The following is a 17,110-nucleotide window of genomic DNA, read 5'->3' as shown; positions in this document are numbered from 1 at the left end:
AATAGTAAATTTGCCTGGACAGAAATCTAGATAGAGAGCGTTTTAATCCACATTTGGCCCAGTAATATTACATATTGTTGTCTGTGGACTGATAATGCATGTAATAGTACTGGTGGTGTGGTGTTGCTGCTGAGCTGCACATGTATGCACTGCCATGGAACTGCCTCTATAAATTAGAGGCAGGGCATTAAACCGATAGAAATTTGGTTTCTAGTACTTGATAGGTTAAGAGAGGTCTGTGTTCCCTCATCCAGCTCTGCTCTCTTTTCATCCTCTCTCTTTTTTTGTTTACATTTCTACCACAGTGTTGGCTTCCAGGAGAAGCTGTTTGCCGTGCAGGAGTTCATGAAGCGGCACAACCTGGACACAGAACTCCAGCAGAGAGTCATCAACTACCTCAGTCTCGTCTTCAGAAGACACAGGTACGCCTCGTCCTCCCAGGAATGAAGGAGGAGTGAGCAATTGCTGCACTCTCTTTTTTTTTTTTTGCTTTTATTCTTTTATCTAGGCACCTAATTTCACTGGAGAAGATTTCTGTATTTGTGTGTGTGTGTGTGTGTGTGTGTGTGTGTGTATGACAAAGACATTTTGTGATAGTTATTTTTTTACTCACGTGTAATTTTGCCTTTGGGCAACCGAAAGTCAGTGGTAGGCATTAGTGATTTGAATGATCACTTGATTGACAAAATTATGTAGCCGTTCCATAAATGTCTCCTTTGGCCAGTGGAACAATTGTCTCATTGTATTATTATGGCAGGGATTATGTAATGCAAACTCGGTGATTAGTTGGTTGAACCTTTAACACCAATTCGCTGAACAGAGCACAGCCAGGGTAACAAGGGTACGAGCAGATCTGAGGAGAGTACTCAGTTTTCTACCTTTTTCCCTACAGGACATTATTACAACAAAAACAAGAAGAAAATCAAAAGCAAAAATGTCCCCCCTTGCTGGAATGGGCATTCAGACTAGGGCCTCACACTTTGAATTTACTTGTAACTAGACAAGTGGTGATTAGTTCTTACTTACTAGTACCCTGCAGTGAGTGTAGCTTACCCTCGGAGGTGGCAAACTGGCGAGTTAGTTCAGAGCTCCCCGCATCTGTGTGGATATATCCTATGTCCCTTGTTGGAGATTTCACTGGTTCAGCGATGATCATGATATTGTTCCTGTTTTTTATATCCACTGATAAAAATGAGACAGTATTTGTAGCACCGTGCATCTATTGATGTATGTTTAAACTTTGCCACTCATAGGAGATTCCAATCGTTCATTTATGGTCGTCTGTACTGTTATTCCCTCTGATAGAAATATGACGTTTTTGTAGACTCCCTGCATTTGATTCTGTGTATAATTTGTCTGTGTTCTTGTTAAGATACCAATGGTCCATTGATGATTGTGTCTTCTTCATTGTTCCCTGGTCATAGAAATGAGACGATACCAGGAGGTGAGAGGATCATGCATGACATGCCCATCCAGCTCCAGCAAGACATTGCCTACCAAGACGTGGAGGAAACTCTCAGCAAGGTGAGGATACTGTATACGCCATATATTTCGCGAGTCTAAATTTTCGCGAATCGGGAATTCCCGACGATTTCACGAGTGGTTAAATTCGCGATCGTGGAGTCATGTACTGAACGGAGAAGTGTACACGCGTACGTCACATTCACATCGGGATCAGAGTCAATGTTTTCGCGTGTCTTAAATTTCGCGAATAGCACCTGACTCGCGAAATTCATGAAAATAAAAACCTCGCGAAATATTCGGTGTTTACAGTATCCCAAGCAGAGATGCCAAGTCTCCCTGATTCTGCAGGAGTCTCCCTGAAAAGTGTCAAAATCTGTTCATGTCTGAATAAAGGGAATATCAAAATCTCCGTGATTTGGGAATTATTTTTGCCCATTGAAATGCATGTAACACACAGATATCTCCCTGATTGCTTTTGTGGAATCTCCCTGATGTGGATGTGGGAATGTTGGCAGCAAATCTGTATCTGATGCTGCTGCACGTTCATGCAGACTAGAGCGGTGATTTAAATAGCTGAGTTCATAGCATGTCTGCCACCTAATCTATAAACTTGTGTTCAATTCCTGAGTCTCTACCTGAGCAATGTTATATGTAATCATACCATCCGCTGTAGCAAGAGGCAAAACGCTCTGTACCCTAGGATAGGACATAAAATGGAGATCTTCTGAATAAGAGAGTCCCATCTCATGCACATGAAAGATTGGATTACTTAACGCTGATGAAAAAAGCTTAGTAAAGTTAAGCTGTGTGCCTTGGCATAGAAGGGCTATTATAGCAAAAAAGGCTCGTCCTTGATGGCTTAAAGGGATGGCATAATTTTTGTTGAGATGGGGGATTCAGATTTTAACTTTGTGAGATTACAAAAGACTTGGTGAAATATTTAGAGCATGCAATCCTAGAGGAATTCAGAGTTTGATGAAGATCGGTTTTGAAATGGCTGAGATATCCAAAAACTGTGTAAAAGAAAGTGTTCCTAATAAAAGGTGGGTCCCATCTTTAATTAGGACCTCTTTGTTTTTGGATATCTCAGCCAATTCAAAACCAGTTTTCATCAAATAAACTCCGAATTCCTCTTAGAATTGCACGCTGTTTCATGTTTCAGAAGAGGTTCCTCATCATCTCCCCAAAATTTAGAAACCTGAAGCCCCATCTCGACCAAATCTAAACCATCCCTTTAAACTCAAATTTCATATTTCCTCCCGTTCCCAGGTACCGCTGTTCAAGGAGTGCGACTGCAACTTCCTTCGGATGCTGGCGCTGAAGCTGCACGTCTACATCTTCATGCCTGGCGATGTGATTGTCTACCAGGGGGACATGGGTCGCGAGATGTACTTCATTCGTAGAGGAACCTGTGAGGTGAGAGCGTGTTCCTCTTCCTCTCACCCCCCCCCCCCCCCCAACTAGGTAGTCGCCGTGGCTCAAAGGATCTGTATACACCATGCACTTTAACAGCTTGTCTACTCTTTTGCAAATCATTACCTCCCGACTTTTTCTCAAGTGGTTATAAAATTCAGCTATTGTGGAGCACAGAAGTGACAAGCGAAATATTCGTATGGATGTCAGATTCATGTCAGGATCAAAGTTGATGCATGTTACGTATTCTTAAATTTGTGAATAGCATCCTTTGTTCTCTTCTGAAGTTGCATCTGCTGTCTCTATCCATAGAACAGAATGAAAGAAATATGAACCCTGACGATAGGATGATAGTTTGTCCTTATAAGGAAAAAGAGTTCTCCTACCAGGAAAAAACTAGTAGAGGAGAATATTAAATTCTGTAGTTGCAATGGTAAACAAACAGAGAGAGAAGCTTATGGCATAAATTTCTCATCAGAAACAGCTCTTATTCGATTTCCAGTCACCTACAGTACCTAGGAGTTTTCCCCGCGCTAGAAACATCATCAATTCAAATTTGATGTGAAAGGCGTCAAATCTTTGAACTCATTTTGTATGATCATTTTATTTTCTTTTTGTACCCTTTTTGTACCCTTGTTATGGTTATCTTTCACCCTTGTTGTGAATTTTTTCAGATTCGTTTTGAATTTGTTGTTTTGGTTTTTTTTTGGTCAGGTTTTGTCCAAAGATGGCAAACACGTAATGAGCAATATTGGGCCCGGCCAGTACTTTGGCGAAGTGGGGCTTATCTTTGGGGACTACCGCACGGCCACAGTGCGTGCAGCATCGTACTGCGAGTTACTGATGCTGAAGCGAGTGGATCTCGACGAAGTTTTGCAACATTTCCCTCTGATAGAGAAGTGAGTATGGTCCCAGCGCTGTATATCAGAATATGTGGATTGTAATACTATCTTACAGAGGAAGCTCCTCTTGACTGTTACAATGTCATCACTTAGTCCTAGGATCTCTGAAAAAAAAAAAAAAAAAAAAAAAAATCAATAGCAACTTAAAATCAAACAAGAGAAAAGCTTGCCCAGACCAAAATAAGATTTTGGTATATTGCAGTTTCATGCATTATGTGCTAATTGTAACTAATCATTTGATAAAACTGTAAAATTGACCAGTATTCACCATTGCTGTGAGGCTGTTTTAAGTCTGTTGTAACTTCTGTTGTAACTTCATAATCTTGCCAGATAATGAGTGCTTGTTATAATGCACATAGTTGAGCAAAGTGTGTATCTCGTTTTGCCCAAAGGACCAATCTTTAGGTTTAAACATCTTACATGCTTTTTCAAATAGTATTTTCTATTGGATATGTTGTTGTGGTGAGTGTGGTTTTCATGACTTACAACACCATTAAAACAGTTCACAAAATACAAATTAAACTGTTTTAGCAGTGTTATAACTCACCGACTTACAACAAAAATTACAATAAAAGTTACTACAGTATAGTTAAAATGATGTTCAAAATACCACCCCATGATTGTCAGCCACCATGAAATGGGATAAACATACTCTTGGCTATGCCAAAACAGCCAGGAACTCGTATTTCAATTTCAGATGATATTGGTCAAAATTTATGACTTTTCTCCCTCTCTCATCTTTGGCATGGTCAGACAATTTTCGGATGCAGCCACTAACCAGGGTCACCTCCGAGAGCTTCGGGATGCTTCCAGACCAGCCCATGCCGAGCCGCTAAGTGAGTTTTCTGCCAGAAGCTGTCTGCAAACTACCAGTGACATTACGGAGTTTTTGATTCGGGACAGTTGGGCATACAGGACAGAGGGTTAAAGGGATGGTATAGTTTTTCTTGAGATGGTATCATTTTGGTTGAGATAAGAATTCAGGTTTTAACTTTTTGCTAGATACTTAGAAACCACTTACATGAAATATGAAAGACCGTGCAATTCTTAGAGGAATTACAAATTTCTCTGATGAAACTTGGTTTTGTATGGCAGAGATATTGAAAAAAACAAAAAAAAACAAAGTGAAACAAATTCGTCCTAGGGTCCAACCTTTTACTCTGATCTCTTTGTCTCTGGATATCTCAGCCATTTCAGAACTGATTTTCATCAAATAAACTTAATTTTTTTCTTAGAATTTATCTGAGTGGTTTGGCATGGTGATCTATGTTATGCAACTGAAGAGATGCCAATTTCTTGGAAGGAAACTGCTTTGCGTACCACCTTTACTTTTATATGTCGGTTTGTCAGTATGTCTTTTTTGTCTTGTTACTCTGTAGTTCCAGGCACCGTGCTGGAGGCGGAAACTCATGGTCAAGAAGAGATTGAGATGTATCCCGCGGCAGCCTCCCTCAGACCTATCGACATCTCCATCAAGGTCTTTGACAAGTGAGTCTCGTCCCCGTCTGTCTGACTGTCGGTCTGTTTGTGTGTTTGTGTGTTTGTGTTTTGTATGATTGTCACATTCGCATACCTAGAAAAGGTGATGCCCTGATTACTTTAGAATGATAAGTACACGGCTTTTCATTTCCTTAATATGAAGATTCGCACGTGATGTTGGAGTAGCAATGTTTTACTCATTAGTTACACACACACATGCACAGACAAATACACAATGAAGAGATGAATTTGATGCAAAGAGCTTTTCCCCAGTAAGTACTAGAGTGAGGAGTATGCATACGCCCTGTACTATTGTTTTGTGAGCGCACGGGGAGCACTGGAAAACGAGGCGGTAGGCTCACCCCTCGTGCTAACACGCTAGCAAACGAGCAACCGAGAAGCAGCCAAATTTAGAAGTGCGTACTCGCGTAAAAGTTCAAATACACGCTGTAGAAATGTTACTTCACTATGCGAAAAGCCACCATTACTATTAAAAGTGGGTAATGGCAGCCCCCATGAAATCTCAGACACCATTGTATAGTTTGCCCTCTAGTGGTGGAGAGGAGAAAAATCTCTTTGATTTGATGTAATACATGATTATATTCTCTCTGTCTCCCACTCTGCCCCACCCTGCAGGAAGAGTGAGGACTTCACTGAGCCGTTCCAGGAGATCAGCTTCATCAGCCGAGTCTTTGCCAAGCTCCTCATGAGGTATGGTGTCCTCAAAGAGATCATGTGATTCTACTTCTTGACTTAAAATAATTAGCTTGCTACTCTTGTTCTTTTAAGTTGATAGGTTGTACTGTGCAGTGTACTACAGACATGATGGCGTCATTTAACTGATCCAGGTAGTGGTACTTTTGTAATAATGCGGCACCCCATCCATCCTGTTCTTGTAAGAAATTGAATATGAATACAACTCTTTTAATAGCAGTTTATACGTCTACGGTGAGGAACCTGTACTCCTTTAAAGGGAAGCAGTCCTGAGATTTTCACTGTACTGATAATTAAGAAGAGTAAAAAATATAACCTTTCACCAATTTATATGCGTGGACATCAAAAATTGTCTCCGTACGCGATTTTTTAAAAATAATTCCTGCAAGCGATCGTGTAAGAGCCTGCCAAAAGGTGCAATGTCATTGATGCCCTACTCTCAAGTTGACAGCCGTGCCTCAGAAAACCAATTTAAGTGTTCAAAATGATCATATCTGATTTTTTCATAAAATGTGACAATATGTGGTTTTATTATTTCAAACAAAATATTTCAAGCTTATTTATATATACAATTAATATAAAAATAGATAGTAAACATGTATTTATAAATAACTAGGGATGACAAGCAGAACACCGCTGGAAAGAGTTGTGCATCGATGACGTATGACTCTCCGCCAAGACTTGCTCATTTGCAGAGTCACACTTTTTTTACCGAAATGTACGAGCTTATTTGGTGATTTGAAAGTTTGTTTTTGATGAAAGTAGTTCATTGGAGGTACCAACAACAACATATTTTTTTAAATTTCGTGAGGACTGCGTCCCTTTAAGATCCTATGTTTCATTGATTTTTTCATGTACTTTGGCCTAGAAAATTTTGCTGTTGTACCAATTTTAATCTACAGAACTCGCTTTCAGCAATTTATATCACTTTTGCTATCCCTTCCCTTACTGATCGTGTCTCTCTCTCCCCTGTCCAGCCGCGCGTTCATCCCGAGCGGGACGTGCTTCAAGCGTTGGGAGGCCATCCGAGTTGCCGTGGCCCTCCTGGCTGCCTACGTGGTCACGCTCCAAGCTGCTTTCCTTCACATGAACATCGGCCTCTGGGTCATCAACTACTTGCTGGACTTCATCTGCTTCGTAGACATGTGAGCTTCCAAACCTCAGAATCCTTTTGTGCCTAAAAACAAATTTCAAAAGGCATGACACTCTTTCAATGAGAGTGATGTGGATTTTAGATTGGCAACCATCTTCAAATCTCTCTTTTGCTGCGCCTTCCATGAAGCAGACATTTCCCGAAATACAAGTATGTATGACGACTCAGGAAAAGTTAAAGAAAAATCTCACAATTCAATACAATGGTAGGATAATATCGTCGCTGGGGTGATAAGACCTTGTATCTGCAATTTTGGTAAAAATGAGTTTTTTTGATTAATGGTCAAATAATGGGTTAAGTGATGTCCTGTCCAAATCCCAACTGTCTTACTCTAAAAATGAAGCCACCACGGCATGTCAAAGGAAAGGCTATCCCATTCGCCACAGTGCTTTGGCCGCCATGATTTTTGGCTCTCCTGAACATTTTACATTTTGTAGATACGAGCTCTTATCGCCCCAGTGACGATATGATAAACTGCTTTTATCATAGTTTTTGTTCCCCCTTTTCATTCATCAGGTACCTGAAATTCCACACAGCTTTCTACAATGATAGCAATGTTCTGGTCACTCATCCTGTGTCCACAGCTAAGCACTACTTGAGGTAGGTTTTACAGCTGTCCCATTGCTAGGGAGATCTCTTCAAGATCATTGTTATTAGAATACTAGTTACAGTTGTTTTTAATAGTAGTAGTAGTAGTAGTAGTAGTAGTAGTAGTAGTAGTAGTAGTAGTAGTAGTAGTAGTAGTAGTAGTAGTAGTAGTTAGTAGTAGTAGTAGTTGCTGTAGTAGTAGTAGAAATATGTGGTATTAGAAGAAGTAGTAGTAGTAGGTAGGAGTTACTTTGTAATATTAGTAGTAGTTTGTAGTAGTAGTAGTAGCACTAGTAGTAGTAGTAGTAGTAGTAGTAGAAGTAGGAGTAGTACTAGTAGTAGCAGTTAGTAGTAGTAGAAGTAGTAGTAGTAGTAGTAGTAGTATGTGTATGTTTATCATTGTTCTTGCCTTTATCATCATCATCATTGTCTTTATTTAGTACTACTTGCCCACATCCCTTATTCTGCATTAATTCTTTCCATCCCTCAGAACGAACTTTCTGATCGACGTTCTTGCCTGTTTCCCGACGGAGTTGATTGCATACGCTGTCATTGGGGACTTTTCAGGTTAGCGCAGTGTTATAGTCTCATTGAGATGGCGTGTTGCAACACTCCCAACTATAATTCACAAGGCTGGTACATGTTGGTGTTCTTTGAATCTTTTTGATGTAGTGTGGTGAAAGGATGTGATGAATGGAAATTGGTATTTGTGTCTCAACCGAGATGCTCATAGTCTTCATTATCTGGTTTTCAAATACTACTCTCCCTAGTTTTAGATGGTAGAAAAATTTTCTCATGTAATCATGATTGTTAATTTGTATTCATAGAAGAAAGAGGATTATGATCAAGTTGTTTCTTCTGTCTGAAAGGATATTGCTGTAATCATGATTCTGGAATCTTTCATTGCAAATCAAGGTCGAGAGGTGTTTTCAAATCCTGATCTACTTACTTGATGGTGTGCAATGCCCATCTGAAAGGCTTGACCCTCCAAAACATGAATCTTTCATTGCAAATCAAGGTCGAGAGGTGTTTTCAAATCCTGACCTGCTCACTTGATGGTGTGCAATGCTCATCTGAAAGGCTTGACCCTCCAAAACATGATTGAGGAGGTAGAGCTTCTAGCCAGTCTCTACATTTACTTCCGCCCACCGACTGCTCAAAATGTAATGCAATCTACCTGCTCTGCCCTACCTAGCACCGAGCTTTTTCAGTTTGATTGACAAGTCAGGGAGAGCCTATCTCAAAAGACTCAAATCAGGATTACAATCAAAATTCATAGACATAGTTGCAAATCCAGTGAGATTTTTTCTGTTTTTCAAGTTCAGGTGTCTCAATGTTTCGTATCTCAAATCTTGTGATGGACTTCAATATTATGATTTTATGTTTTTCATTCTTTACACTATTTCAGAGGAGGCAATCCATTTGTACGCACTAGTTAGATTCAACAGGCTTTTGCAGCTCTACAGAGTGGTGAGTACCATGGACCGTATATACAGTACTTTATATAAATAAAATGTCTCTATTTTATCAAATTTAGCTGGTCAACTGTTGATTGCACACAAAGGGGTTAAGGGAAAAGACTTGTTTTACATTCAAAGATAGTATTCTGTGTGTGTTGCATTTGTGAGATGGTATCCTCACAAGATACATGGCCTTTACTGTACATAAATAATAAATATAAACATAAACAAAAAGCATAAGCTGTTGTTTAAAGGCAACTTAGAAGATGCATTGCACATTTTGGGGAAAATTAAAAGAAATGGATTGCAACAAAATTCCAATTTTGCTACATACCTTTATTATGTCAGATGATACAATTTCCCAAATACTACAACATGTTAGGTTTTTTTTTTTTAAAATAATGTGATTATGCAGAAGATGAGGTATGTGGGTACAATTCTAAAAACTCATTCCCACTGGAGTTCCCTGTAACATTTTCATGAAGGATATTTTAATATCATGTACATTAAATGGTCTTTATAAATTGTTGACCGTTACGAAACATTTACTAATGTAATGCACTACTGTTGCTTTGAACTATGTACAGAGTGCATTTTCCAGTTATGTGCAGGAATGTTATCACTTCTAATCTATTAGCTCAGATTTTCTTTTTTATTATCATAGAGTGTAGACATTCAACGTTAGTGTGCCCCCCCCCCAAAAAAAAAGAAATGACAAAAACAACAATTGAAGAACACATTGTTTTCATGCCAACAGCCACTTGCCTTCAATTACCTGGAGTCAGACGTACAGAACCTGACAGGAAATATCAGGTGAGTGTTGCTTTAACTGTGATCCCCGTTAGCACAAACTCCAACCCCAAGCATATCTTTGATAGCCAGGAGATTCTCCAGCCTGGACCCCCTCGCAAACTGGAGACTATGATCGCATGAATATGTGCACAATATGAGCACGCCATGAGCGCCAAGTGTGATGTCCCTTTTGCGGCAGAGTTGCAGGGTAGCTGTAGGGTTAGACATGCTCTCTCTCTTGCTATCCTAGCCTTGTTTTTTATTGTACTTGATGTATATCCATGAAAGAAAAAATCAGAAAAACTCTGAATGAGTTATGGGCGCCTTCAGATTGCAGCAGAAGTTTGCAACACATGACTCTGAAAGGGCTAGCAATATCTGTCATCGGCAGGTATCTCAATCCAGGTGTGTACCTGGCAACGCTAGGGTAGTACTAATGGCAGGGCCCTCTGGTAGAGCAGTTGCAACACTGAAGAGGTTACCCTAGACAAATAAGACACTATTATTTTCACATTATCATTGTTGTCATCATATTCAATATCATCATCACTGATCATTGTCAGTATCACCATTATCATTATCATCATCAGAGGCGGATCCAGAGGGGGGCGCAACCGGTGTACGCCCCCCCCCCTTTAATTTTTGTAAAAAAACAAAGAAAATGAAAAGAAAAAAATGAAATGAAACCCGGAAGTGGCACCAGAAATTATTAGTCACGCCCCCCCTTTACAGAATTCCTGGATCCGCCCCTGATCATAACTATGATTACAAATTGTCATTATCATCAACGCCATTTTTGTTGTTCCTGTTGCTGTCATTGTAGTAATTATTGTCCCCATTGTTGATCTCATCACAATTCTCATCTTCACCTTTCTCTGCCGATTTTCTTCTCCCCCGTTTCTCCCCTCCGATAGGATGATGAAGTTCTTCTTCTACATGGTTCTCTTCATCCACATGTTGGCGTGCCTGTGGTACATGAACGCCTGCCCCCCTGTCTTCAGCTTCCCAGTCCCCTCCGACGTCATCAACTACCGCATCAAGACCAACTACCACCGCTGCTGGAACGACTCCTGGACGTCGTCCAACGACACCAATTTTTGTGAGTCGGCGTCGTTGGACATCTTTTTGTCATGCCCCCCCCCATAGAGGGCGCTGTTGTCAATTTTGTTCCCCCCAAAGTTTCCATGTCCAATAGAAAGACCGGTGATGAGCCGTATGTATGCATAGACTATAATAGTGATTTCAATATGCACATAGGGCTTTACCTTTTACGGTTACACTGCAGATCTTGCATTATTGTTGGATTTTGAGTAGATAAATCTATCATGTACATGTACATTGATACATTAGCATTTCAGTGTCCTTTTTAAAATATTGCAATGATTTCTCTACTAAAATTTCAGTTTACAGGCCCCGTACACATAAGAAAGGAAGGTGTCTTATGCATCTATGAATTGATTCATCTAATTCAGTGTCAGTTTCAGTTTTGTAGCATTTTCAATGAAATTTATACACTTGTACATGAAGTTAGGGTACGTACGTGTAATCTAACATGCATATGGGGCCCACATTTGCCTAATATAGAAACAGTATAAATCTTATTTGTGTGGTCGATTCTGAAAGGAAATAGCTGTAGGCCTAGTGTGCATTAGTTTTGCATTGTCTTCATCAGAATCACACAAGGACATAAAAAGAAAAGAAAAGAAAAAAACAAAACAACACTATCGTGTACATTAGTGCTTCTCTACCTGAATTGAAATTTCACAAACACTTCATTTCCTGAAAGACACTTTGTAGGCTTTGCTTACAAACGTAAAGAAAATTTAAATTACCTTGTGCAGGCTGTTAACCATGTTATAGAATACAAGACCCTGAATGATAGTCCTGAGACCTTTTAAAACCTAACGGACCTCTTCAAACTTGTGAAGACTAGTGTTCCTTGAGGTGCAGGCTCTCAGAGTGTTTTATGAAAAGCTTTCTCCATGTTGACAATCAACTTAAGCTGGCTGGGTTTGAATCAGCTAATGGGTCTCACTGATTGTGTCTTGCGCCCTCTATAGACGAGCTCTCCATCGCTGCTCAGTATCTGACCAGCCTCTACTGGGCGTCAGCTACCGGTGCCTCAGTGGGATACGGTGACATTCACGCAAACAACATCTCTGAGGTAAGGTCGTTTACAGAATCAGCTTTAGTTCAGATGACCTTATATAAAAGGGGATATACACCCTGAAAATCAATTTATGTATAAAAGATAGAAGCAGACAAATCACAGGAGCAAGAATGTGCAGATGTGAGTGATGGATACGACTATGGTCTAATAAATTGTCGTCGATGTATTTGAATATAAAATGTCATATGTAGCAGCCACAATCGGGTAAGCTCTGAAATTGTAGCATTTCCTAAGAGGCTCTTTGGCCAACATTTAGCATTTTTGTCATTACCTAGTACGTGTATATAACCGAAATAGTGTTATGACGGCATTATTTAAAACATTTCATACATGTATGCTTATGTTTAATTGACAGTTCTGCAGGCATAGGCAACTATGTTTTCACTTTTATATGCCATGGCCTTTAGCTGAACTTGCCATGCTTTCTCATCCACATTCAGTAATCCATCCAAACTTGACCTGATTCTAAAGTTAGCAAGCCCACTCAGGTGTAGCAGTGTGCCGCAGTCCAACAAGAAGGCCATCGTGACACAATAGGGATTAGGAGGTTTCAGGATTTTGTAGTTTTGAGACATCTGTTCTAGTCAGCGAAGGAAGCTCCCCAGCGTGTGTGCCAATCAGTTCCACGACATTTGCTCCCGCAACAAATACTCCCATGAAATAGCTGCACTCTATAAAGCCAAACATAATTCTTACCCACAAACATAACCCTAACCGTAGTCCTAATCCTCACATCAAACTAAACCTAAAACCCTATTACAACCCAAACCCTAACCCAAAGTCCTTGGAGGAAGTGAGACCGGGGCAATTGTCACAGGAGTAATGTTGTGTCAACATCGTCCAATCATTGACCAAAGCAGGGTTCACTAGTGTCTCGTTTTAACCCGTTGAGGATGAGCTGATTCTGAACACGTATTTCCCATAAACTGCCTGAGTATATTTGGGACTAGTCTTTGACAGGTTAAAGGGGTGGTATAGCTTTGGTTGAGATGGGGATCCAAGTTTTAACTCTTTGCGCGATAAATTTTATAAACCACTGATATGGCATATTAACCCTATTTTAACTGGGCAATTTTTACGGGGGGGGGGGGGTGGTCAATTTGACCCCACCCCTTCAGATCTCGGCCGCCAATCGCGCGATCGCCGCAAAATTTTGCATGAACATAGAGCCGGATGTCAACTACAAGATTACATGGTCATACAATAGAAAAATTTGAAGTTATATCTTTTGATAAATTAATTTAAATGCAAATTTACACATGAAATCATATTTTCACCTATAACTCCATTAAATGTATTGGAGGATTGCTAAATTTTTGTGTCAGAGTTCCTCGAGACACATTGAACAATTTTCTTGTAAAAAGATGGCGCAATCAAAATAAGTTTCTTTTTTGTTTTATTGTTTTGTTAATTTCTTATGTATTTTCTTGTTTTTTCGACCTTTCGTTTTCTATTGTATTTTTGCCTAAATTTGTTGCAGGCACTTTTTCAAGCTTATCTACATTAGAATTGATTAATTTCAATGTTTAAAAGTTGAAATAATCTAATTTACATCAATTAAACAAAAAAAACCCCCCAGAATTTGCATTCGATTTGCACACGAAATCATGAATTTGAGTTGTTTTCGGGTTGACATGCATATGCAAAACATTGTGTAACTTCAGAACGGTGTACCTGAACGTCGCAAATTTGGTCTCAAAATATGCGGGAGACTTCAATGAAAAAAGTCATAAAACGACGCGGCAAAATCTTTGTGCGTTGCGGAATCGTAGCGCGAAATGTCGAGGGGGGGGTCAAATTGACCCCCCCCCCAGTTAAAATAGGGTTAAAGAACATACAATTCTTTAAGACAGGAAATTGTGCGACCTGACACTCCTTCTCATCCCTTCCCAGATGATCCTGGCTCTCTTCTCCATGATCGTTGGTATCGTCTTTTTTGGCTACATCATTGCTAGCGTGGCAGCCAGCTTGGCCAACGCAGACGCCCAGAGAGCACGTTACCAGGAGAAGCTGACCGCCATCAAGCGCTATCTCAAGGTGAGGAAACTAGTTTTTATCTCCCAACAACCCAAATTACACTTTAGGAAAGCAAGACTAGATTCATGTTGATGTGACATTAGCCTGCTTCCCTTAGTACATAGATGGGATAACCAGACAAGCAGACAGTCAAAACACATCCTTACGTTTTGAATGGTATTGAAATTTTGATATGTCAACCGGCAATAATTTTTAGGTTTTCCTTTTCAATTTCATATCAAAATTTGGTCTCCTTTTTTCCACTATTTGAATATATTTCCCTATCCCTTTTTTAAAAGATAATTTACGGATTTTGTATGATAACTAATATGTATTTCCACTTGATGTTGTGTCGATATCACAATCTTTATTTGTAGTTCTCATGCTTCGGTGCATTGAAATTTTTCACCCACTTTAACATTTTACTTCCTTGCCCGCTCGTTTCCGTCTTGCCATATTTGTTATTCTCTATACAAGTACATATTGTATCTCTACCTGTTGTGCAATACTCTCACCTATCCCATTTTCTGATGCCCCGGCCTGATGTGTATTATGTCTTTTTTTTTACATATTTCACGCATGCTTATCCTATCAATGTCATTTTATTTTTTATTTTTAATGATTCTAATGTAAAGCAACCGTATCAGCCTTCGAGCTTCTGGATTGTTATTTTATTTTTTTTATACTTGCACAATAAACCATGTTGAATTGAATTGAATTGAATTGACTAATTCCAAGATGAATATTTTTGGTGGAGTAGAAGGCTGTTGTTCCAGTTGTCATAGACTTTAATAGTGAGCGTCAATACCAGTTTTAGTTTTCAGCATACAGCATGTACATTTTCTTGCCATGAGTTATCATCAGTACCATCATCATCATTATCAACTTTATTGGCATCATTATCATCTTCATCATTATCAACTTTATTGGCATCATTATCATCATCATCATTATCAACTTTATTGGCATCATTATCATCATCATCATTATCAACTTTATTGGCATCATTATCATCATCATCATTATCAACTTTATTGGCATCATTATCATCATCATCATTATCAACTTTATTGGCATCATTATCATCATCATCATTATCAACTTTATTGGCATCATTATCATCATCATCATTATCAACTTTATTGGCATCATTATCATCATCATCATTATCAACTTTATTGGCATCATTATCATCATCATCATTATCAACTTTATTGGCATCATTATCATCATCATCATTATCAACTTTATTGGCATCATTATCATCATCATCATTATCAACTTTATTGGCATCATTATCATCATCATCATTATCAACTTTATTGGCATCATTATCATCATCATCATTATCAACTTTATTGGCATCATTATCATCATCATCATTATCAACTTTATTGGCATCATTATCATCATCATCATTATCAACTTTATTGGCATCATTATCATCATCATCATTATCAACTTTATTAGCATCATTATCATCATCATTATCAACTTTATTGGCATCATTATCATCATCATCATTATCAACTTTATTGGCATCATTATCATCATCATCATTATCAACTTTATTAGCATCATTATCATAATCATCATTGTCATCTTCAATATTATTGTCATCATCATCATCATCATCATTATCATCATCATCATCATCATCATCATCATCATCATCATCATCATTGTCAGCATCACTTCATCATCATCCTTACAATCATCTAAGCACATCATCGTCATCTTCAATGTTGTCATTGTCTTCATTATCATCATCTTCTACGTCATCATTGTCATCTTCAATATCATCATCGTCTTTATCATTTTCATTATCATCATCCCCACCACTATTATCACTGATGTCATCATCGTCATTGCTATAAGTTCTCAGATGATTGTACGATAATATGTCCTGTTTTGATGCACAGTATCTGTCTTAGCATACAGCATTATTAACTCACACAACCTGACACAGATATTACTCTGTCAATAATCCAGCCATGGGCCTGAAAGGATTTTGACACTTCATTGGTTCAATTTAATACACACCTTGTCTTATGAAATTTGTGAGTCCTGTGCACATGCCATGACATATGTTTTGCATAGTATTTTGTGAATCAGGTCTTGCGTGACGATGTCGAGAGTGGTTAGATTTGTTGGCAAGAACATGGATATGTAATAGAAATGTGAAATAATGGCCCCTCTTACAGCCACAAGATGTAAGTGATGATTTCTTACCTTAGATTTGTTAAATATGCCATATGATTTACATGAGGCATTGTTATGATATTCATGAAGATAAAACCACCTCCAAGTAAATGGCCCGTGTAGTGTATTTGAAAGGCGTGGCTTCTATGCAATAAACTCCTCCTACCGGGGATTTCCCTGTCTCCGATCTCACACCACCCAGGACCAAAACGTGGAGAAGATGCTGGCCCAGCACGTCGACATCTACTACAACTACATGTGGCTGCGCACCAAGGGAGTCGAGCCGGACTCGCTCTTCGACGGCTTACCGCTGTCCCTCAAGGCTGACGTCACCCTGAATCTCTATCAGGGGATAATCAACAAGGTATCGGCACAAAACTACCGGCCGTTACAGGGGAACGATGCAATGAATGTTTGAAATTCGTGATTGAGAGCCATATAGTGATGCCATGAGAAATAATTCCTTTCTCTTTGCTGAAGACAAAATATTTGTTTCCCATGTTGGATTTCATAGAACAGCTCACTTGCATTACAGGAGGCAGTATTTAAAAAGTTGTTAATTTCACAAGTATCATTCAACTCACAAAGTTCACAAAAATAAACACCCTGCAAAATGTATACCTCTTGTAATAGTATGTAATGTATACAGTGTACAATTGTATGTGAGACCCCAAATAGAATTACTAAACCTCTGCCTGAGTGGATTTTATGTTAATTCACATGTGGTGTTGCTGATACATATTGACTGCGTTCACAT

At 39.0% G+C, this 17,110-nt stretch overlaps 1 protein-coding gene across 1 annotated transcript in view; it reads left to right on the top strand.

Moving 5' to 3' along the window:
* The window catches only part of LOC139717247 (uncharacterized), a 162,009-nt gene that overhangs the window by 126,263 nt on the left and 18,636 nt on the right, over positions 1 to 17,110 (top strand). The window contains exons 17-32 of the mRNA XM_071628744.1: positions 306 to 422; positions 1,425 to 1,524; positions 2,734 to 2,880; positions 3,592 to 3,776; positions 4,533 to 4,615; positions 5,159 to 5,267; positions 5,895 to 5,969; positions 6,950 to 7,117; positions 7,642 to 7,725; positions 8,204 to 8,280; positions 9,122 to 9,183; positions 9,931 to 9,986; positions 10,880 to 11,064; positions 12,026 to 12,129; positions 14,029 to 14,172; positions 16,556 to 16,717. Coding sequence (XP_071484845.1) covers positions 306 to 422; positions 1,425 to 1,524; positions 2,734 to 2,880; positions 3,592 to 3,776; positions 4,533 to 4,615; positions 5,159 to 5,267; positions 5,895 to 5,969; positions 6,950 to 7,117; positions 7,642 to 7,725; positions 8,204 to 8,280; positions 9,122 to 9,183; positions 9,931 to 9,986; positions 10,880 to 11,064; positions 12,026 to 12,129; positions 14,029 to 14,172; positions 16,556 to 16,717 — 1,858 coding nt within the window. The remainder of the gene's footprint in view (positions 1 to 305; positions 423 to 1,424; positions 1,525 to 2,733; positions 2,881 to 3,591; positions 3,777 to 4,532; positions 4,616 to 5,158; positions 5,268 to 5,894; positions 5,970 to 6,949; positions 7,118 to 7,641; positions 7,726 to 8,203; positions 8,281 to 9,121; positions 9,184 to 9,930; positions 9,987 to 10,879; positions 11,065 to 12,025; positions 12,130 to 14,028; positions 14,173 to 16,555; positions 16,718 to 17,110) is intronic.

Source organism: Diadema antillarum, unplaced genomic scaffold, assembly GCF_040938485.1.
Source record: "Diadema antillarum isolate AM-2024a unplaced genomic scaffold, OU_Dant_1.0 scf00000073, whole genome shotgun sequence".
Taxonomy (NCBI): domain Eukaryota; kingdom Metazoa; phylum Echinodermata; class Echinoidea; order Diadematoida; family Diadematidae; genus Diadema; species Diadema antillarum.
Note: the sequence above shows the minus strand (reverse complement) of the source record. Positions and strands in the feature narration are given on the sequence as shown.